Below are 23,591 nucleotides of genomic sequence, written 5' to 3' on the forward strand. Positions count from 1 at the left end.
TCATACAAGGAAATAAAGGGAACACCCCAGTTATATTTTGGTCTTTGTTATATCGTTCAGTGTTAAATCAGTATTTTCGAATTACACTTTACATCTTCCATGGCATTACTTAAAAAATACCACTAGGTGGCGCATAGCGGCCAGGAGGAGCGTAAACCCCCCTGGGAGGCAAATCTGCAGAATAAATCCTGCAGTTGAAACGTAAACAAGTTCATGATCTGTGCCTCTTTATTTCAATACACAGGTGGGTTACTAGTCCTCAAAATGACTAATAGGTAACACAGTAGAAGCAATAAGACTGTTGTGAACTCGTGAATGAAAGTATACCGTTATAAGTTAAGTACTGTTTAAGTATTGTGTTTTGAATGAGATCGTGATGTGAACGTGATCGTGCTAGGCTAATGGACTGGCTAGCGGGGGAAGTGAGCCTCAAGTACCGTAGCGATGCTAAGGCACGTTCTCAGTTGTGTGTTCTCTATATGTCTTGTTGAAGTAAGACAGGATGCAAAGGCTGTAATTAATGCTTGCATAGCTGCTCATGTGCTGTATACGAATGGTTATTTGCTATTTACGGGCTGTGAGTTACAGTACATTGTATTTCTTGATGCAGTGATATGTATGTGTAACCGGAACAAAGGCTGAGGCAACCTGGTCACTGCGAGCCAATGTTATCTATATTTATGATGGTTAATGTATACTCGGCAAGGTTATTCCTGTACTTTTGACAATGCGCTGACAGCTGTTATGCCACACGTTACAAAGAATTGCTGGTTCTTATGAGAGGCGATTAATGATTTGTTCCACTGTTGATGAGCAGAATAAATCCTGCAGTTGAAACGTAAACAAGTTCATGATCTGTGCCTCTTTATTTCAATACACAGCTGCAGGATCTAGGATCGCACCCCTCCCAGGCACCTGTCACACCAGGGGGGCAACAGAAGCGCATCACATTTCTCACAGTTGCTGGTGTTTGGATTGACTTTGCAATATTTGCAATGACCCTTTTGTCACACTTCTTGATCTCATCCTCCTGAGCAGCTGAACCTCAAGACAAAGTTTGATGATGGAGCAAATCAGACAACGTATTTGTGAAGGTCCATGGGGCACACATTGTGAAACAGTACGACACATATATGCATCAAGGACGGACTGACATGAAAGAAATGTGCTTTTGATCTTATAATCTTAGAACTGAAAGAGAAATGGACCTGGAAACAGCTGGAAACACCTGGAAACAGCTGATGGCAACAAACAGTTTCTGAGTGGAAGTGACAAAGAAGAGAAAAAACAAACTCTGGTTATTTTATTACCCATGTCCTTTATTTATTTTTTTGGTCTTTTGGAACAAACAGTAAAGCGTGAAGGCGACAAAGCAGAGCATCAAGTCTCAGTTTCATGTGCTGTTATCAACACTGCTGCCTCCAAAAACAACACAGAAAGGAAAAAGTCACCATGAAATCATGCTCACTTTGTACTGTGTGTTTTCTAAAAGGAAAGATGTAACTTCCATATGTTCTTGAGCTTATCGGAGCTCTAAAGATCACAGTAAAGGTGATGCTGTCCTGCAACTTTAAGTGCCAATCAGCAGCTCAAATGGGAAACACATAAACCAGCTGTTTCGTTTTACTGTCACACAGTTGTTTAAAGTTAGGGCCACAGATCAGCTGACTGCAGCTTTGGTTACAGCTGGTCAGTTTTCTGTCACATGGACTCCAGCACTGGTTTGTTTCACCTGCCTTAAAGAGACCAAATTACAACTTTGATAACTCAGCTGTGGTCCTCTCTTGGTTCTTTCGCTAATAACAGTTCAGCAGCTGTGTCCACTTTGAGCTGCATCCAGCTTGTTTTATAAGACAATCGGAGTTAAAGAGACTCTGCTTGCATACTTCACATGATTGTAATGGTCTGATAACAGGTGAAAAAGAAATCCACACACCTTCACCTTTACAACATTCAGCTACAAAAAAAGAGTAAGAAACCAGATGATCCCCTTTAAATATTTTACCCTGATTACCACCTTATTTTCATATTTACTTTTAAATCACTTCATGTTCACAGAATAAATCATTTTTTACTTGATTCACTGGAAATTTTCATCACTTTGTACGTAAATCATTTTAAATTACAACAACCTGAGAAAGAAAAATACCGCTTTGGTTAAGGCCTCACTGTTCATGGATGCGTTGGACCTGTGTTAATATATTTCTTTCTATGAATATAGCCAAGAAATAAATATGTCCAGTATCCTTAACTCAAGTAAAATATCTGACAGTGTTAGTGAGATCTGATTCTGTTAAGTTTCAGGAGTGTAGATTTACCCCAGATTTATTTATATGGTTAGGCTGAAAATCACATGTAGCTCACACTCTTCCCTTTCACCAAGTTACTAATGAAACTGAAACAAACATCATCTGAACTTCATCGTGTGTCATAGACGACAGTTTGGTCCTGCCCTAAAAAAACATCTGCTTATTCCAGCTGTGGGAGTTCACAGCAGAACTGAGCTCAGTCTTCCCAACCTCCAGGATCTGGATCAGGACCAATCAGAAGTCAAGGATCATCGTGGAGGTCAGTAACCTGTCAGTCAGTCTGAGTCACCATGGAAACCACCTGAGAAGATAAACCAGACCCCACTGTGACCACTGAACAACCCTCAGTCCTCTCTGTCATGTCACTTCTTCCTCTTATCTGCTTATCGTCAGTGCTGAGATGGGCTTTCACCCTGATCCTGGACTGTCAGGATACAGCAGACCAACCAGGACTTTTCACTCACTCAGCAGTTAATTAAATTTATCACATGAGGACAGTTGGAAACACAAACTCATTGGCAGGAACTTATTAAATATCTTTCTGTTGAATTAAATGAAACATTTCTCTGTGGGAAACATATTTGCTACAGCACTAACAATCAGCAATTTGTGTACAAACACTTTTCAGAAAAATTAAAACAAACTCTCTCACCTAATGAGTCCAGGCCATGCCGATGAAGGCTTCACCTTCATATTTGGACCTGGCAGATCTGCGTCTGCGAGCACCTGCAGGACAAGTCTAAAGACAAAGAGAGACAAAGTCCAGACTTTAGAAGATCAACACTGATCCTTTCATTCAGGACTGAATCTGCTGAGAACATTTGAGCTTTTGTGTCAGAATAGAAACAAGAATAATTGAAAATAACCTGTTTAATGATCGTAACAGAAGAGAGATACATTTGATTGTGTGTGATGTGTTTGGTAACAAAGCTGTACCGGGACACAGTTGTTCTGTTTGGGGCACAGGTGGAGTTTGCAGTGCAGGAAGACTTCACCAGAGCCTCCAGTGAACTCAAACATGTTAAAGGAGAAGTAGTTGGAGGTTCCCAGTCCGTTTTCCTTCACCTGCACAGTCTGGTCAGCAGGGTTGGCACAGCTGCTCACAGACAGGAAAACACACTTTGTTCAGGAGTCCATGAGAGAGATCAAAACCACATGACTCTCTGAGTCTGTCTCACCCGTTTATGATCAGGTCATATCTCGGAGTGCTGTCGGGTGATGGCTGGTCAGTTGCCCAGCAGGAGTCGGTCACCACGGCGACCATGTCTCCATCCAGCCCGTCAGTCTTCAGCTCCACCCAGATCTTCTGGTTCAACTGCACCTCAGTGCTGGACTCCACAGCTTGTGTGCGGCCGGCGTCAGTGAAAGCCTTCATGATCAGAGTGTAATCCCAAACTCCAGATGTGATGTGCTGGATCACAGAGCTGCAGAACACAAACACACTTCAGCTTTCTCTGACTCACAAACCTCAGGAGAAGCTTCATATCTTAAAGTAACTCAAAGACAACCAGCAGCCAGCACACACCTGTCTCTGATCCTGAAGGTGGCAGTCTTGATGTCCGGCTGAGTTTGGACACAGGAGAAGTCGATGTAGACTTGGTCGTGACGAGTGATGATGTCAGAGGAGCTGTTCTGGGTCATGATGGTGTTTTTGTAGATGAGTTCACTGTTGTTGGTCTGTGGAGTCACACAATCAGATGTTGCTACTGAATATTTTTGTTCATTAATCCCAAAGTGCACTGAATCAGTTTTTTTCAATTAGAAAAAGTGAATGTAAATCATGCTCTGTTTGCTTTATTTGCACAGACACATGAAGCTACGTTAGCTTTATTTTCAGTCTCTTTACAGTGATTTTAATCTGAGAACATCAACACTTTGAAGATGATGGACCTCTAACTCAGACGTATGAAGGTAAGAAAGTGTCCAGTGTTTATGACATCTTATCAGTGATTATAATCACAGAGTCATCACAAACAATCTGCTGATTAGACACTAGGGCTGGGACAAAATGTCGACGTAATCGATTATGTTGACACGTAAAATACGTCGACGTAAATAAATGTGCGTCGATGCGTTGTCACTTTCAAAACAGACATGGCGGCAGCGAGTAGCGGCAACATGAGTGAGGCAGCCGCAGTAGACTTAAATCACTCCACCCGAACACGCAGTTCTACAGTATGGGGACATTTTAACAGAAAAGGAAGTGATTCAGTCGTTTGCCGGCTTTGTAAGGTGGAAATGGTCTATCATAAAAGCACAACGGCTATGCAGCAGCACCTCAAACGACAGCGTCCAGGAGCAGCTTCTGCTCCTCATTGCAGCGGGGGGGGGGGGGGGGGGGGGGAATCATTGCAAATCTTGCAAATTTTCCCGTCCTGGGGTTAATAAAGTGAAATAATGGGGAAATAATTGAGGATCAAATCAAAATAGAATCGGATTGAAAAATTAATCGTTAGATTCATCGATTAGGAAAATAATCGTTTTGCCCAGCCCTATTAGACACGTCAAAAACATCAAACTCATTCACTTTGTTCTTAAAAGCAACAACAACAGCTTTAGTCTCCTTTCTGTCTCTGCCTTTCACCGCTCGTGTCACGCAGACAAGTCGAGCACATCAAATGAAGTCACTTTATTTTAACACAGCACAAACATTAGAGAGTTTCTTCCTGTACTGAATCAAACTCCTACTCTGATGTTTCTGTGTATGAACTTCACAGATCATCAACATGATGAGAAGCCACAGAGCTCAGAGGTGAAGCTGATCTCACAGAAAGATCCCAAACTGCAGCAGAGCAGGAGAAGCTCAGCAGATGCTGGAAGATGTTTGGCTGCTTGTAGAAGGTAAAGAGGAGGAGATGGAACCCACCGTGACCACCGTCCCACAGCTGTTGCTGCTGTTGAAGCCGAAGGTCACCATGTGGGTGAGCTCGTCCACCTGACCCCTGCACGTCGGGTCGTTGAGGTGTAAGGCAGAGTAGTCGATGCCTTTGTCCTCCAGGAGACAACCGACCAGAGTGACTGAAGCAGAGTCCTGCATGCAGACCGTTGGATCACCTGAACGTCACAATATCAGTCAGAAAAATCACAGAAGTTTTCCTCCATTATTCAGCCCTGTTGTCATGGTGATGTCACAGCTGTCGTACCCAAAGAGTTGTTTGCTTGGTACTTGGAGGCAAAAATGGCCCGACAGACGCAGCGAGTGTCACCACCGACCGTCTTCTCACCACAGAACTCGTGATCGCTGCAGGTCCTGTCCTGACAGAAGGCCTCAGAGGCTACAGAGGAACACACTGATGTATTATCCTGAAAACATGGGAGCTCTAAAACTCCAGAGTTCAGGTCTTTAACAAAGGAGAGCTTATTAAGGTCTTAATAAGGTCTTACAGCAGCCGGTCTTTGATGTCCAGCCATCCAGAGCGTGGTTGTGTAGACTGCAGGCTCTGGCGTAGGCCTTCAGGAACTGACAGTTGAGTCCGTCCACTGCAGGATATTTACACAAAGTGTCGGTGCAGGCGGTTATGTAGGGCTCTGGGTCAATGTCACTGTTACAGGAGGAGAAGGGCGCCTCCTTCAGGAGATTACAGCTGTACCACAGACATAAGAAGAAGTTGAAGATAATAAAATGATCATCTGTAATCAGATGTGTTTATCTTCTATCTGTGCTGCAGTTATATGTGATGTACCACAGAGATCAAGGTACAACACAGATGTTTCCTGCCTTGTGGATCAGTCTGCTCACCGTTCAGTCACACTGGTGCAGTCGATCGTGGTGTCAGCAGGCTCACTGTACTGCATCTCACAGCTAGGGGGCGACAAACAACAAAGTTCAGGCTCCTTTATACAAACAGAATATCTGCAACATCAGCAGCAGCAGTCAGAGGGACTCTGAGCTTGTGATGAGGTCTTACCTGGTGGAGCTGTACTCAGAGAGTCTCAGGTCACTCAGAGACCTGCTGGAGTTTCCACACAGACCCTCCACAGATGAACCAGCAGGTCCTGCAGAGGATCAGGACAGAATGAGTCAGATCAGCATCAATATTCAAACTGGATGAACACAGCAGCTCAATAAATAACAGCACAGTTTACAGTTTACGTTACAAGAATTAAACTTTATTTTCTGTACCTTCTAAGTGGATCTGTGCGGTGTTGCCATCAAAGAAGACAGAGATGTTGAGGTTGGTGAGTTCGGCAGTGACTCCAGTTTGGTCCTTAGAGAGCTGCACACCATGAACCAGCTGAGGTGAGCTGCTGAGGGTCAGTGTGGAGTCGTCCAGCTGCATCACAGCAGAGACAAAGTGGAGGAAACACTGAGTGAAACATGTCAAACACACAAACAGGCTGATTTCACAGCAACAACCACTGAGTCCAGCAGCTCTGAAAGAACTGCTTCTAACAGCCCTGAGAAGAAAGATGCGAGGAGACACAGCAGAGGATGAGGGAGGACTTTGGATCAGACTCCACTCTGACACATGAACTGTGGCTGTAGGTCGCTTACCTGAACTCTCCCACCTTGTTCCAGGTGAATGTCATGCCCGTCCACACGCAGCGTCACACTGTCCAAAAAGCTCACATCTTTACGACGTCTGTCCCTGAAGTTCCCCAAAACATGGAAGTCTGGGAGTGACGGAGTCGAGAACAGAGAGTACGCACAGCGATCCTGGATGGAGTTAATCTGGCCATGGACGTCGATGACAGTGGGGCCGGTAAAAGTGCAGGTGGAGGCCAACATGGTGTCCAATGTGCAGCTGACAAATGCAGAAAATTCCGCTTCATTCAACTTTATGTTCACCAAATCACAACAGCAGTCACCTCAACGTAAATATTAGAGAGAAAACGCAACAATCATATGACCCCCTGTGTGCAACCACTTTGGCAACAGTGGGAATGAAAAATGGTCAGGAAGAAACTCTTGTGGATTTTTTGGGATGACACGTATACCTATATACACGATATATCGATCTGCACTGAGTAAATATCCTATAAGACTCTTAACCAAAAGATGTTTTGCTCTCTCCCCAGATTATTGAGCCGGTACAGTAACAGGGCAGGTAGAGACGAACAACTCCATTTCCAGGTCCGATAACTAACTCCCCCCACACAGCACACACTCTACATTTGTTATGCAGCATAACCAAAGTATGTCTTTTAAAGAAACAAATAGTGAACACATCACAATAACATCAACTTAAGGATCATTACAATACTATATAATCATACACACACACATACACTATATACTTAGACTGGAGTGTTTATGTAGAAAAGTCAGTGTTTGCATGGACTACATTACCAAGCAGCCTTTGTGCAGTTGTGGGATTCGCTCCTGAGCTGGAGAGCCTGACTTAGTTACTGGGCTGATGATGCTGGAGAGAGCTGCTGGGAACCAAAGCGAATAATCCATCCTGTTTATTATGAATGGTGTGCATCACATAAACATGAGTTCATGTTCCATGTTTAAGATGCTGCACCCTACTACTTTTGTGCATATTGGTTCTAGCTCGTTGTATATAGTGTATTACCTTTTTTATTTTGTATTTCTTTACTTAATATTCTTGGTATACTTGGGCTGGTTTCAGTCTTTATGCAAATGTACTGTTTATAAGATTGGAGAAACCTGCAGTCAGCTGAGACTGAAGAAGTCACTTGGAGGAGTGATGAAACGTTTCTGCCACTGAAAATGCTATGTCCAGATGAACAGAATTAGCATTTGGAGATTCTTGGTATACTGTTTGTGTTTATCTATCTATACCTACCTGCCTACCCTACCCTACCCTACCTTTGGAATATGTGCTAATTAGTGATAGCTTCAGGCATTGTTCCTTTAGTGTTCCTGGTCAATTGACCGGTCTGTTTTAACAGCTCTTACATTAGCATATCAAACATTTTTCACCGTGACATTCAGTTCAGTGGGTTTTTCAGTGGTCGTTCAGTCAACTGGGTGGGGAAATGAATGGATTCCCATTCATTTCCTATGGCGGTCACTTTTGATTGGGAACACCACAGATGTAACAAGATTGATTAAAACACTCAAAATTCAATGAACGAGGTAATCATCACTTTTATATGTTAAAGTTCATAGTGTGGAAGAAATTATATGGCTACAGATGTAAAACACAATATTTATGAGTGTTTAAAGTTGTAAATCGGTCAGATTTGACCAAAACACAACAGCAAGGCTAGAGGGCTAACTACTGACCAACTGCCTCAATATAAATATGTCATCCCTTGTGTTAGAGCGCCATCTTGTGGCCCATTTGGATAGTGCTTTACTAAATGTGAACGTTCTTAAGGAGCGACATCGGATAGATGCACTTAGCAGGTTTGTTGTGGAGGAATTGGTGGCCAGCTATACTATCCTTTAATCTTTGTTCATGGTCTAATGTATTTCCTCTTCTTGATCGTAGAAACCACAACCATATCACCCTGCCACATCCTCCTACCTAAACGCTACACCCAGATGAACAGAATCAACTTTTGGGGATTTACTTACCTGGATGATTGAGACCATATCCCCCTACACTATGCCATACCTCCTTGTACCATCCATGTGAATGTAAATAAACTTCATCTCTTACAACCTACTCCCTGGATGTCGGTCTTTCCTTCTGACCGAGGATAACTATTGTAGTACAACTCAGCATTGAACTGACGTCCACCATTCTGTGCAGTTTATTTATACTGGAATCACCATGTTAAGCATTTAACCTATATAGTTAAATTGTATATGACCCATATATTTAGGTAAAGTATTATCCACAGTTATATCATAAGGCGACCCCCTCCCCCGACACAAGCACATCCTCCAACCACACACACCCATATTTTGTTTTCAAACTCAATTGCAGTTTATTTCACACCTCAAACCTTTTGTAAACAATTAAATAAATAAAAGTAACTGCAATAAATTACAGGTTGCAATAAAATAAACCACTAAACAAACCATCTTTATGGTGTGAATATTTTACGTATAGTTGTTTTGTTGTTGCTGGGCTTTTTTTTGTTTTTTTTTACTGTGTAAGAATATTCAACATTGCTATCAATACATTTTTCAAAAAATGTCTCTCTGTGCAAAATGGGTTTAAAAACATAAATAAGTGTGGGATACTGTTTGACTGTAATTTGGACAGGGGGAACAAATTGTGGCAGTATCAGCCTAATATTATTTGTATCCCACTGTAACTTTACTGTATGAAGAGCTAAAATGGCCAAAATGTCATTATAAGAAGTGTTTGTGAACTAAAAGTCAAGAATGTGAGATACTGTTTGTCCGTGATTTGGAGAGCCCAGCACGTGCTCCCGACGCAGGGAAAACAAATTCGGGGAGACCTACCTTGGCACTGCCGTTGTGCAGGTGAAACCAAAGGCAAGATATGTTTCATCATATGTTCTAGTCTTTGGCTTGGAAGGAAGTTGGTTTGGAAGCATATTAGGCGATGCTTCATCTTCTGCTTTACTTTTGTGTGGGAGCCACATCAAAAACATGTTCCAGTCTGGTTTTAAATCTCGTCACAGTACTGAGACTCTACTTTTACGAGTTTTTAATGATCTTCTTTTAACTGTCGACTCAGGTTACTCAGTTGTTTTAGTCCTTTTAGATTTGACCGCCACTTTTGACACAGTTGTTCTTTTATCGAGACTTGAACACGTTGTTGGTCTAAAAGGCATGGTTTTATCATGGTTTAAATCTTACATATCAGAGAGGCCTTTTTCTGTTAAAATTGGGCAATACTCCTCTTCCTCTGCCCCTATGTGTTGTAGTGTGCCACAGGGGTCTGTTTTGGGTCCGACTCTGTTCTCCTTGTACATGCTGCCTTTGGGATCTATTTTTTAGGAAATACAACATTCCCTTTCCTTTGTTATGCTGATGACATCCAAATTTACTTCCCCTTGAACCTGGATGTCTCTGTCCCACTGCAGCCTTTGTTTAACTGTTCACATGATGTTAAAGACTGGTTAACACAGAATTTCTTACACTAAATGAAAATAAGACTGACGTTATGGTTTTTGGAACTCATGCCCCTTTGAACAAGTTAACTGACACCCTCGGTCCTCCTGCTTCTCATCTTTCTCACACTGTAAGGAATCTCAGAGTGTTTTTAGATAGCTCCTTTAAATTAGAGAAGTAAGTGTCCACAGTTGTGAAAACAAGTTTTTATCAGTTACATGAAATTGCCAAAGCTAAACCCCATCTTCCTCCAAGAGACCAGAAACACTTATTCATGCCTTCATCACCTCTAGACTGCAATTCTCTCTATTTGGGTCTTCAACACTCATCTCTTCATCGCTTGCAGTTCGTCCAAAATGCCGCTGCACATCTTTTAACAGGTGTTAGAATGTATGAACACATCACTCCAGTTTTAGCAAATTTACACTGGCTCCCTGTAAAATATCATGTTGATTTTAAGATTCTTTAACTTACTTTTAAAGTTTTAAATAATATGGTGCCCAGTTATTTAAACGGACTCCTCAACATGTATTTCAGAGTCCTGAGATCTTTTAGCCAGATGCTCTTAGCACAACCAAGGTCTCGATTGAAGCATAGAGGAGATCGGGCCTTCGCAGCAGCAGCACCCAGACTGGAATAATCTGCCAGAGGAGATTCCTACTTCAGAGTCTATTCAGTCTTTTAAATCGCATCTTAAAACTTACTAGTTAGTTCAGTATGAGTACCATCAGACCTGTTTTATGTTTTTGTTGTTAATTCACTTTCTTCTGATTTACCTGCATTTGTTTCTAATTTTTCTCTATTTGTTTCTCTTGTTTTTAACTGATTGTGAAGCACTTTGGTCAACTCTGTTGTTTTTAAATGTGCTATACAAATACATTTTGAATTGAATTGAATTATGTTATGAGTGTCCAAGCACTCTTTTTTGTTTGTTGTTTTTATTCATACTGCGCCCCCACTGCAATGGCTCTGTGTTGTCTTGCTGTTCATATGATTCTGTTTATTAAACTCTGTCATCACAGCGTTTTTTTGAAATACAAAGAGGATATATTTACATGCCGTTGCCTTGACAACGCTCCAGCGCACCACAGCTGGAGGTGTTGAGGACTGCGGTCTCATTACAGGTGAAGCTGAAACAGGTTTGTGGATCAGAGCTGATCACTGTACCAGGTCGATACATCTGACCTGAGGATTGAAGGAGAGTTTATTTTAGTTTAAACACTAACAGATCACCTTTATGTCATAATTTTTTTAAAAACTCATAAATATTGTGTTTTACATCTGATTGCTCCAATGGCTTTATGACATCCTCCACACTATGCTGACCCCCTGAATGGCCCACTGAATGAGCAAATCAAAGACCCAATTTTAAGACCTACTGAACAACCCACTAAATGACCACTGAACGACCCAATTTGGTTGTGAAAAATGTTTCTTATGTTAATTTAAGAGCTGTTAAAGTAACACTACAGTAAGGGGTGCACACAACAGAGGGTTATTAACAACTGTGAGCACAAACATCTCTGTAACATTCAAATAGTTACATTTTACAGAATCCCAAAGTCAAGTTTGGAGCTTTAGATTCACTTACCTGAGTGTCTGCATCCACTGATATCCAAGAAACCTCGAGATAAGGAAGTAAGATTTACTGTATCAACTGTGGTTCCACCAACCTGAAGCTCATACACCTTGACAGAAACAAACACAATCAATGTTATGACCACAAAGCAGACAGGTCAAGATGAAAACGATAATTATTGCCTATTTCATGTAGTATGTAAACATTAACAGATGTGGATAGTAGACACTCAGAGACTCACCACTGGATCAGAGGTGTATCTGTCCAACACCAGAGCTGCTTGTGAGCTGCTCCCAAAGTTTAAAGGAAAGAAACCAAACTGTAACGCGCAAACAGAAAAGTTTCAGACACTGTCGGGGAAGTTTCCTTTAAAAGCTTTTACAAAAGTGTTTGATGTGATAAAACCTTAAATTTTATTTTTGGTTTTCAGTGTTTATACAATTAATTTGAGGTAAAACATTAAAAAGTGACAGCAGTCAGATTTAACAATGTGATAAAGAAAAACACTCACACGAGGAAAATGTATCAAAAAATAGCGTTCCAAACTGTTCTGAATGGTTGGAAAATATTGACGAACATAATCCACATCAGCAGTGGAAGGTTGTAGAATTATGTTATAGTAAAATTGCTGTGCTCCCAGTGAACGCTCCACAACACAGTCGCCTCCAGTTTCAGGACTGAAAAAGCCGTTGAAACAGACGGTAACATTTCCAGATGTTATGTTCACCTGTGGAAAAATCAGAGACACAACGAGTCAAACATCAACATCTTTTGTGCTTTGAGTCATTTACAGCTGAACTGTTGGTGTCACAGCTGCTCAGTAGTGGTGGGCAGGTCGATCTACATATTGATTATATCGATACCAAGTTGGCATCGGTATCGGAGCGATACTAGCCTGGTGAGATTGATTCTTTACTTTAAGTTCCGCTTTTGGCAAAGACGAAATAGCCAGGTCGCCGGACTCTCCGCTCCTAGTGTCAGCTGAGAGCAGGCACACTTTGCTCCCCCTCCCACCTCTTGTGTTTAGATGGTGCGCTGTCGCGTGAGGTGACTTATGCTGGGCAGACACTGTGCGATTTTTTCAGTCGCGCGATTCAGCTCCTGCTCAAACTGTACGGTTGACTCGCAGGGGTTAGAAGTTCATAGGTCACGATGCAGGGTCTCACATTATACGACCCGATGCTCTGATGCGACCTGAGTGCGTCCATAAAAATGAAGGTTATAACAGAAATTCTGTCGGTCGCTCTCTCTCTGTCTTTCACTCACACAGACACACCACCACCATCAACTTTGCTAAATTTCTAATGAAAAACATTACACACACAAACATACACACAAACAAAACAGTGAAGAAGGCGCAGCAGCGCCTCTTCTTTCTCAGGAGACTGAAAAGATTCGGCATGAGCCCCCGCATCCTCAGGACCTTCTATCACTGTGCCATTGAGAGCATCCTCACTGGATGCATCACCACCTGGTATGGCAACAGCACCGCCTACAACTGCAAAGCTCTCCAGCGAGTAGTGCGGTGCTCTGAACGGATAATTGGAGGTGAGCTTCCCTCCCTCCAAGACATCTACAGGAAGCGGTGCCTGAGGAAAGCGGGGAGGATCATCAAGGACTCCAGTCACCCCAGCCATAAACTGTTCAGACTGCTTCCATCAGGAAGGAGGTTCTGCAGCATCCGGTCCCGTACCAGCAGACTGAGAGACAGCTTTTTCCATCAGGCCATCAGACTGCTGAACACGTCATAGACACCTCAGCTTCACTACTGGAACTTCAACATTATGCACTACACACTGTATATAAATGCCACTTGTTTTGCACATATTCAACTCTGTATATTTTATATATTTTATTATTATTATTATTATTATTATTATTATTATTATTATTATTATTATTTATTTATTTATTTTATTTTTTTTACTATTTAATTTGTAAAAATGTGTATACACACACACACACACACACACACACACACACACACACACACACACACACACACACACACACACACACACACGTAGGAAAATATTTAGTATACACATCCAGAAATGCATACACTATTATATATTGTACATATATTTATTAGTTTCAGGTTGGCCATTCTTGTATTTTGCTCGTTTGTGTTGTTGTGTTTGCACATCTCTGTTGCTTGTGGGGCTCGCACACAAGAATTTCACTCGCATGTGATGTGCCAGTGTGCCTGCACATGTGATGTGACAATAAAAGTGAATTGATTTGATTTGATTTGATCAGGCAGCTGTGATTGAGCAGCAGTGTAGATCCAACTATTTTCACGGTTGTTGTGGTCGTGATAATTTTGTGAGGCCACATCGAAAAGGCTCGGATGAGCTTTCCAAAGTTCTACAAGTTGTGCCTCCATCGCATGTGTGTCCAGATCACACGCTGCACTGCCGTGCTGCGCCGTCTTTTTTGCTGACATTTGTGTTTGCGCGTGCGCAGTGTGACAAACTGCGGTGACACCCTCACGACGGTCGCGGGGATTTCAAACAGGTTTGAAATCCTCACGACCAAGCGATTGATGATCGGGAGCTGGTCGTGAGGTGTTAATCGCTTCTCGTTACCCCACGTATACTACACGATGCACGACGCACGATGAAGGCCAAAATCGGGCCGATCGCCAAAACGGTCGCACGACTCAAAAATCGGCTCAAAATGGGCCAAAAATCGCACAGTGTAAGCCCGGCATTAGACACTTTGGGGGTTGTTAAGTTGTTTACATATTAACTATATTTTTACCAGCTGTTTTTGTTATTGAGAATTTTAATTGTAAATTTTGTGTCACAGTTTCTCAACAGTACCTGTTTTACCCCTTTAAGACCTACCATAGAACCAAGTCCGCCAGAGCTTATATTATATTTTTACATGCTGTGGAGCCATTTTTGGGAGCATTTCAAGTTGCTATACATCAATACAACCATTATAGCCCAACTTTTAATAATATGTCTGCATTAAGTGCATGGTAATTACATAAATTGCAAAAAAGTGCAATAAACTACAAAAAATTGAAAATCGTTTTTGCTTTTTTAACATATATTTCTAGTTAGAGAAATTTAAGAGGCTTATCCCTCAAAACTGTAAATACAACAAAGTTGCACAAAATAGTTTCCTACCACAGGAAATTTATTTTAAGTGTCTTCATAGTTTTATTTTTGAAATACACCAATTTTTATATACTGCAGGAAAAACGAAAATAAATATTATAGTGCAAATTTGCAAAAAAGCAGCATATGCATCAAAATAAACTATTTCCAGCAGTGCAATATGAGTCCTAAGCATCCCAGAAACGACACAGAAAGTCATAAAGTCAAAGATAACTTTTAAAAACACCAGTATAAGCTCATGAGGCCCTGATGGTAAAAAACTACATTTCCGCGAAAATGACGTCACTTCCGGTTTCGGGCAGGTCATGCGGACATGCGATAGTTCGCGCTGACGTTTATTTCAACATAGGACGTGTTATGAACAGCTGATCAGATCGGCAAAGCGTGTTTCTGGAATATTATGTTTTTGTTCCTGCAAGTTCTTTTTATGCAGTTTTTGAAAAGCTATATGTGGAAGTAAACCGTGACCTAGGACAAGCTGATGGCATAAGATGTAAGTACAACTCCTCCGGTTTCATATGCAAAAAAAATTATTGCGCTAGCTTACGTGGTTGCAGTGCTACCGGGATTTAAAAATAGTTACGCAAAACAGAGCGTGCCCGCTCCGATCGGTTTTAAAGGGTTAATTTGTTTACTGGTTTGCTCACTTTATTGTATGTTTTTTTTTACTTTTTTTAATAGATAACTAAACCGCCAGGGCAGACCCGATGGCATTTTCATGCTTTGCAGCGCCATTTATTCTTACAATAATCACACGGTTGCTGTACCAGTACATTCAACATCTGCAGCTTTCCCGCTGCCAGCCACATAACAACCAACAACCACACAGAACAGAGCACAGGTTTTAAGCTGGCGAGGCGTGATTGTAGATCCCGTGGCAGTAAGTCCATCTCACCTGCAGCGGCATCGCAAAACACATCCCGCCACGTACCCCTTCACCCTGAGGTCGGGGCGCAGCCTGTGAGGCGTAGCTACAACTATTCAATTCAATTCAATTCAATTTTATTTATATAGCGCCAAATCACAACAAAATTCTCCTCAAGGCGCTTCATAGGTACAGAGAAAAACCCAACAATCATATGACCCCCTATGAGCAAGCACTTTGGCGACAGTGGGAAGGAAAAACTCCCTTTTAACAGGAAGAAACCTCCGGCAGAACCAGGCTCAGGGAGGGGCGGCCATCTGCTGCGACCGGTTGGGGTGAGAGAAGGAAGACAGGATAAAGACATGCTGTGGAAGAGAGACAGAGGTTAATAACAGATATGATTCAATGCAGAGAGGTCTATTAATACATAGTGAGTGAGAAAGGTGACTGGAAAGGAAAAACTCAATGCATCGTGGGAATCCCCCGGCAGCCTATGTCTATTGCAGCATAACTAAGGGAGGATTCAGGGTCACCTGGTCCAGCCCTAACTATATGCTTTAGCAAAAAGGAAAGTTTTAAGCTTAATCTTAAAAGTAGAGATAGTGTCTGTCTCCTGAATCCAAACTGGAAGCTGGTTCCACAGAAGAGGGGCCTGAAAACTGAAGGCTCTCCCTCCCATTCTACTTTTATATACTCTAGGAACAACAAGTAGGCCTGCAGAGCGAGAGCGAAGTGCTCTAATAGGGTGATATGGTACTACAAGGTCATTAAGATAAGATGGGGCCTGATTATTTAAGACCTTGTATGTGAGGAGCAGGATTTTGAATTCAATTCTGGATTTAACAGGAAGCCAATGAAGGGAAGCCAAAACAGGAGAAATATGCTCTCTCTTTCTAGTCCCTGTCAGGACTCTTGTTGCAGCATTTTGGATCAGCTGAAGGCTTTTCAGGGAGTTTTTAGGACATCCTGATAATAATGAATTACAGTAGTCCAGCCTGGAAGTAATAAATGCATGAACTAGTTTTTCAGCGTCACTCTGAGACAGGATATTTCTAATTTTAGAGATGTTGCGCAAATGGAAGAACGCAGTCTTGCATATTTGTTTAATATGTGCATTGAAGGACATGTCCTGGTCAAAAATGACTCCAAGGTTCCTCACAGCGTTACTGGAGGCCAAGGTAATGCCATCCAGAGTAAGAATCTGGTTAGATACCATATTTCTAAGATTTTCAGGGCCGAGTACAATAACCTCAGTTTTATCTGAATTAAGAAGCAGAAAGTTAGCGGCCATCCAGGTCTTTATGTCTTTAAGACATTCCTGCAGTTTAACTAATTGGTGTGTGTTATCTGGCTTCATGGACAGATAGAGCTGGGTGTCATCTGCATAGCAGTGTAAATGTATGCTATGTCTTCTAATGATGCTGCCTAAGGGAAGCATGTATAATGTAAACAGAATTGGTCCTAGCACTGAACCCTGTGGAACTCCATAATTAACCTCAGTGTGTGAAGAGGACTCTCCATTTACATGCACAAACTGGAGTCTATTAGATAGATATGATACAAACCACTGCAGTGCAGTACCTGTAATACCTACAGCATGTTCTAATCGCTCTAATAGGATATTATGGTAGACAGTATCGAATGCTGCGCTAAGGTCTAGCAGGACAAGCACAGAGATGAGTCCACTGTCAGAGGCCATAAGAAGATCATTTGTAACCTTCACTAAAGCTGTTTCTGTGCTGTGCTGAGCTCTGAAACCTGACTGAAACTCTTCAAATAAACCATTCCTCTGCAGATGATCTGTTAGCTGTTTGACAACTACTCTTTCAAGGATGTTTGATATGAAAGGAAGGTTGGAGATTGGCCTATAATTAGCTAAGACTGCTGGGTCTAGAGATGGCTTTTTGAGTAAAGGTTTAACTACAGCCAGCTTGAAGGCCTGTGGTACATAGCCGATCATTAGAGATAGGTTGATCATATTTAAGATCGAAGAATTAATTAATGGCAGGACTTCTTTGAGCAGTTTTGTAGGAATGGGGTCTAAAAGACACGTTGAAGGTTTGGAGGAAGTAATTATTGAAGTTAACTCAGAAAGATCAATTGGAGAAAAAGAGTCTAACTTAATATCAATGGTACTAAGAGTAGCTGTAGATAATATTACATCTGTGGGATGATTACTGGTAAATTTTTCTCTAATGATAAAAATTTTATTTGTGAAGAAGTTCATGAAGTCGTTACTAGTTAACGTTAAAGGGATGGTTGGCTCAAAAGAGCTCTGACTTTTTGTCAGCCTGGCTATAGTGCTGAAGAGAAACCTGGGGTTGTTCTTATTTACTTCAATCAGTGACGAATAGTAAGATGTTCTGGCTTTGCGGAGGGCTTTCTTATAAAGCAGCAAACTATTTCTCCAGGCTAAATGATGATCCTCTAGATTTGTGACACGCCATTTCCTCTCCAGATTACGAGTCATCTGCTTTAGGGTACGTGTTTGAGAATTATACCACGGAGTCAGGTACTTCTGATTTGAGGCCTTAGTTTTCACAGGAGCTACAGTATCCAGAGTCGTACGTAGTGAGGAGGTGAAATTATTAACAAGATAATCGACCTCTGTTGGGGTAGCGTTCAGATAGCTGCTCTGCTCTATGTTGGTACAGGGCATTGAAGATGATAACAGTGGGTGGATTATATTCTTAAACTTAGTTACAGCACTTTCAGAAAGACATCTACTTTGATAAAGTCTACTCTCCACCGCTGTGTAATCAATTATTGTAAATGTAAATGTTATCAGGAAATGATCAGACAGGAGAGGGTTTTCAGGAAACACTGTTAAATGTTCAGTTTCTATGCCATATGTTAAAACAAGATCTAGAGTGTGATTAAAGTGGTGGGTGGGTTCTTTTACATTTTGAGAGAAACCAATTGAGTCTAATAACAGACTAAATGCCATGTTGAGGCTGTCATTTTTAGCATCTACATGGATGTTAAAATCACCCACAATAATTATTTTATCTGAGCTCAGAACTAAATTAGATATAAAGTCTGAGAAATCAGACAGAAACTCTGTGTAAGGCCCAGGTGGACGATAGATGATAACAAGTAAGACTGGTTTCTGAGTTTTACAGCTGGGGTGGACAAGGCTAAGCATCAGGCTTTCAAATGATTTACGTATAAATTCTTTACAAATCCTACCATGTGAATTCATGGATTTTTTTTTCACATTCTGTCTCTCACAGGTGAAGTGTACATCTGGTGCAAATTACTGACCTCTGTCATCATTTTAAGTGGGGGAACTTGCACAATCGGTGGCTGACTAAATACTTTTTTGCCCCACTGTATTTTCAGTTGCAGATGATAAAGGATTCAGAAAGTTTATTCATGCAGGTCCATATGACAGAGAATATGCATGTTCTTTTTGTTTTCATATTATAATTTATATTTAATTGTGTTGTGGTTTGCAGTGTTTTGTGTTGTTTTACTTTAAATTTGTAAAAGGAAAAACTGAAAAATTAAATAGTTAAAAGTTGAAATGTAAATAGTTGATTTTGGTATTATATGATTTATTTATTACATTTTATGTGGAGTGAATAAATAAAAGTATATTTACAGTGGCCCCTAAAGACAAAACACATAAAAACTCCAAAACGTACAAAAGACAACAGAAGTGCTCCAGGATGCTGGGCACAGTGGTGAGCTTTTGTTATCTTGTGGCTACACAAGCCAGCAAGTACCAACGACCGGATTTGGTGTGTGGTAATAACAGGTAAATTAACATTTTTTTAAGATTATTTGAATATATATGAGTGCTTGTGTATTAATACACAAACAATACACATATGCTTTCAATTGTGTAATTTAAGTGATCTAGTAGCTCTGCTTTGGAAGTTCAGTTCATGCTAGAAATGTGTTTTGGATTTGGAAGGGCTTTTTGGAGTTTGTACGTGCTTTGTCTCTAGGGGCCACCGTATATATTTATATATAAACATATGTAAATAAAACCATTTTTTTTACATTAGTAATTCCTTTTGTACATAATTTTATATTATTGTTAATAATAAATTAATTAAAGCAACAAAACAACCCGAAGAGCCGGTTCGGAGCCGAAAGAGCCGGTTCTCTAAAAAGAGCTGGAAATCCCATCACTAGTTGGAAGAGAGGCTGGACCAGACAGCACGCAGCCCTTGGGTGTGGCAGGGCCCCCGCGCACCTCCGTCTCCAGCTTGGCAGGTCCCGCTGGTACGCCAGCCTCGGGATCACCCCGAACCAGTCCTTCCTGTGCGCTGTCCACCCTTACAATAATCACACAATTTCTCTAACAGTACATTCAACGGCTGGCATCGCAGACCAGCCCCAATAATAAAGCATTTTCTATTTAATTATAAACGTTGTCGTAATTATGTCCTGGGTTTTAACTATTTAATAATAAAAAAGGAAAAACACTTAAGGTCGTAAAAAGTAATTGCGATTTAGCAATTCAATGACGTATCCACCTTATTTATTGGAAAGTATTGGTATTGATATCGACGATACTGGCCCGTATTTACTTGGTATCTGATCAATACCAAAATATGCAGTATCACAGAGCTCTGACAGGTTTCAGTCAGAGCTCTCGCTCTGCTTCAGGAAGCTGCATCAGGTGATGTTCACATACTCAGCATCACTGCAGAGGACATTAATGAGACTGAGTTCAAAGCCAGCTGCCCTCTGAGGGCCTGAACCCATGAACAGAGAGTGTGTGACCTTCATTCACTGCTGATGTTCACTCAGTCTGCAAACATGATCTCTGCCACAGGTGGAGACTAAACAGCCACAGTGATGGAAACACAAAGATCTGCTAAAACATCAGGCTTCATCCTACTCACATAGAGCTGCTCGTACTGCTGTCCATAATACGTGATGGGACATGAGCTGATGTCCACCACTGAAGACTGATAGAACCACTGAGCACCTGAAGACACAGAGACACATGAGAGCTGTGAGCTACAGTCTGTTAGCTGGTCGGACAAACAGGAAAAGCTGCAGGCTGAAAAACTGACTTCATGAAGGGATTAAACAGCGTTTGTTCACCAATCAGTGTAAAGCTTTACTATGACATCATCAGTTAGCTGTCCTTGGAAACAAACATAACAGGAAACGACAGCTTGATAGACTTCTGGATACTGAAGGTAATAAAACTGCAAAGATGAGAAGTTCAATTGAAAAGAGCTTTTTGTTTTGCTTTATTGTTAAAGAATAATAAAAAAAAGATAAAACTTTGCTGACGATGTCAGATTATTTGTACTTAAAGCTTTCTTCATCGTCACTCTCATGTTTTTGTACTCGAGTATTTTGAGGACACTTGCAAAATGGCTGCCAGGTGTGTATGTTTACCTGTCAGTGCAATGAGAGCACACAGGCAGAGCAGAGGGCGGAGCATGTTGGAGAGGGCCAATCAGCTGACAGATCCCTGAAACACAAACACATTTTGAGAAAACTGCATGAAATTCTAACATTTATAGTCAGTTTATTTATACTTTAAACTTTTCTGTAAAGTTTAACTTCACAAATATAAAGTTTGAAGCCTTCACCATCCAGAGAATAAAATGTGATCATGTGTTGTAAACCGGTTTATATTAAGTTCACTTCACTTGTAGTGTATGGACTCATCAAACCCAACATTATTTCTGTTTTGACTTACAGAGTTCAGTATTTGCCTCGAGCATAAACATAAACATGAGCTTTGTTTCTGTGGAAAACCAACCTGTGCTGTGTTTGTGATTCTGCTGAAAACAAGACAAAAATCAGTTATTGAAGTGTTTAATGTGTCAAATTATACACAAACACAAACTCTGTCACAGCAGTGATACAAAGACAAACTTATAGATTGCATAAAACATTATCAGCTCTATATAACATCACACATTAACAAAATACAAAAAACTTTATTCTGTAAAAACACAAAAACCCTCTGAGTGTTTTTGTGTCCACTGAGCAGTGCTGTCAGTGTCATGTGACGCTGTGTTCGGACTCTTTGTCAGCTTTGACGTGTTCACAGGTTTCTGTCATCGGGACCTGAGCAGCAGCTTCCTTTAGATAAGGTTAAATAAAAGTGGGCGTGTCTTCAGCCTGAGGCGTTCGGGGCTCCAGAGTAAAAATAAATGTTTATTAAAGTAAAGATGTGTTCAGGCGTCACAGTTTATCTGGGCAGAAGTCACACTCACGTCTCTGACCAGACTACCCAATCATCACCAACCAATCACAGCACTGCATTCCTCCGACAGCACCTGTAAGCTGACAGTGTTGATTGGTCCAGGTCTGACAAACTGGTGTTTGCTAACCAGCTGAAGCTCATCAACGATGGACATGAGAAGCTTTATTAGAAAGAAAAGTGAGGGAGGGGCAGAAGGGCGAGTCACCAGCTTGTTGGAAATTCACCAAATTATTCCAACAATGCAAAGCTGGCTTTACTTTATGTGTCAGTCAAAGTTTATTTATACAGCACGTTTAAAACAACCTGTTGACCAAAGTGCTGTAGAAGTTATAGAAATATACACTGCATACAAACAGTCAGTAAATAAACAATAAATAATAAATCAGATAAAACAAGTAAATAAAAGTGTGAGTGCATAAAAAGCCAGGATATTGAGCTCAGCTCGAGCTGAAAGTAAGCGAGGTTCCTGACAGGAAACACTAACAGACCGACGGCACTGTCGTATCCATGCAACAGGTTGGGATGTTCAAATAAAATGTTTCTGTTTTACTTTAGTTCAGTTTGAGGAAGTTTGTCTCCAACAATGATAAATTAGACAAACATTCAAATCTATTCTCTGTGGAGCTTTGTGCTCCAAGCACATCAGGAAAGGATCTCCTGACGTCCAGTAAGAACAGGAGGAATGATGACCACCAGCCCCAAAACACTGAACTCAGCTTTTAACATCTGGATAAAACACTAAAAGTCGGCTTTCACACCTTCATCTGTCTGTGATGTGTTTGTGTCTGTTAACAGTCCTAACACTGATGTGTTGTTCAGCTCTGAAATGTGTCCACTGAGCCGTCCTGATGTGTGTTACAAGAGGCAGAGCAAGAGTCCAGGTGTGCAGCTCGTCTTACCTGCAGCTCTGATGGAGGATGAGGAGGATGAAGGCTGCTGCTCAGGAGGCTCTCTGGTGATTCTGCAGGTGGTGTCTCTGTGAAGAAGATGCTGCTCTCTCCGTCCGTCTCTCTTTATGTGGATCCTGGAGAGCGGGGATGGAGGTGGAGTCCACGGTGGAGCCACCTGATGGGAACCTCCCACTGATGGATGCTTATTCAGCCTCTTCTTACACAAACAGGACAACAGCAACAGGAAACACTGAAATAAGTTTGTCACTGCAGGATTAAAGACATTCAACAATAATGCTCTTCATGTCTTCTTAAAGCTCTTTGTCCTGCTAACAGCTGTGATGCAACTGCGTCTACATTTTGTCTCACACTCTTCTTGACTGTGGTGTAATCTAAAAAGACATTTGACCTCACCTATGGGCTCAAAATGTGGTCATAAATATTTTGTACTTTTTGTAAATCAGTTTTGTATGTGTAAAAAAGATTTGGATCATATCATAGTTTTATATCAGAGACTCCATAATGGTTAATGGGATGTTGAACCTTTCACATAGACGGAGTCAGAGTTTCTGTTTCACTCATGTTGAACTTGTGCTGGTGTGGAGGCAGCTGTGACTATGGGCTCTTTAAAGAAACGGCTCACATTTCAACAGTAACACATCATTACTAACAGAAGCTGGAGTCACAT

General features: G+C 41.3%; 1 protein-coding gene across 3 annotated transcripts; it reads right to left on the reverse strand.

The window, feature by feature from the left end:
• Nucleotides 1–1,298: 1,298 nt before the first annotated feature.
• Nucleotides 1,299–23,017, reverse strand: LOC112431544 (alpha-tectorin-like). 3 transcript variants are annotated; one of them, XM_076879975.1, is made up of 20 exons: nucleotides 22,913–23,000; nucleotides 21,564–21,582; nucleotides 21,194–21,269; nucleotides 20,686–20,771; nucleotides 12,345–12,560; nucleotides 12,075–12,152; nucleotides 11,846–11,942; nucleotides 11,310–11,439; nucleotides 6,805–7,054; nucleotides 6,433–6,583; nucleotides 6,218–6,305; nucleotides 6,049–6,111; nucleotides 5,694–5,893; nucleotides 5,453–5,584; nucleotides 5,176–5,363; nucleotides 3,835–3,986; nucleotides 3,488–3,733; nucleotides 3,246–3,405; nucleotides 2,962–3,048; nucleotides 1,299–2,610 (listed from the first exon to the last, which is right to left on the reverse strand). In XM_076879975.1, exons 3-19 carry the CDS (start codon nucleotides 21,237–21,239, stop codon nucleotides 2,962–2,964), a joined length of 2,370 nt encoding a protein of 789 aa, XP_076736090.1. In that variant the 5' UTR covers nucleotides 21,240–21,269; nucleotides 21,564–21,582; nucleotides 22,913–23,000; the 3' UTR covers nucleotides 1,299–2,610. The 3 variants fall into 3 exon arrangements, with proteins under 3 accessions (XP_076736090.1, XP_076736094.1, XP_076736096.1); XM_076879979.1 differs by having other exon boundaries at nucleotides 21,564–21,585; nucleotides 22,913–22,997; XM_076879981.1 differs by lacking the exon at nucleotides 21,564–21,582 and having other exon boundaries at nucleotides 22,913–23,017.
• Nucleotides 23,018–23,591: the final 574 nt, after the last annotated feature.

The sequence above is a fragment of the Maylandia zebra genome, linkage group LG3 (assembly GCF_041146795.1).
Source record: "Maylandia zebra isolate NMK-2024a linkage group LG3, Mzebra_GT3a, whole genome shotgun sequence".
NCBI classification, from domain to species: Eukaryota; Metazoa; Chordata; class Actinopteri; order Cichliformes; family Cichlidae; genus Maylandia; species Maylandia zebra.

Excerpts from the sequence above, each read along its gene's own strand:
- LOC112431544 (XM_076879981.1), bottom strand. The coding sequence starts at position 21,239 with ATGCTCCGCCCTCTGCTCTGCCTGTGTGCTCTCATTGCACTGACAG. Across the intron at positions 12,561-20,685 it reads AGCAGTACGAGCAGCTCTAT|GTGAACATAACATCTGGAAA; the intron begins GTGAGTAGGATG and ends ATTTTTCCACAG. Across the intron at positions 3,406-3,487 it reads TATGACCTGATCATAAACGG|CTGTGCCAACCCTGCTGACC; the intron begins GTGAGACAGACT and ends GTCTGTGAGCAG.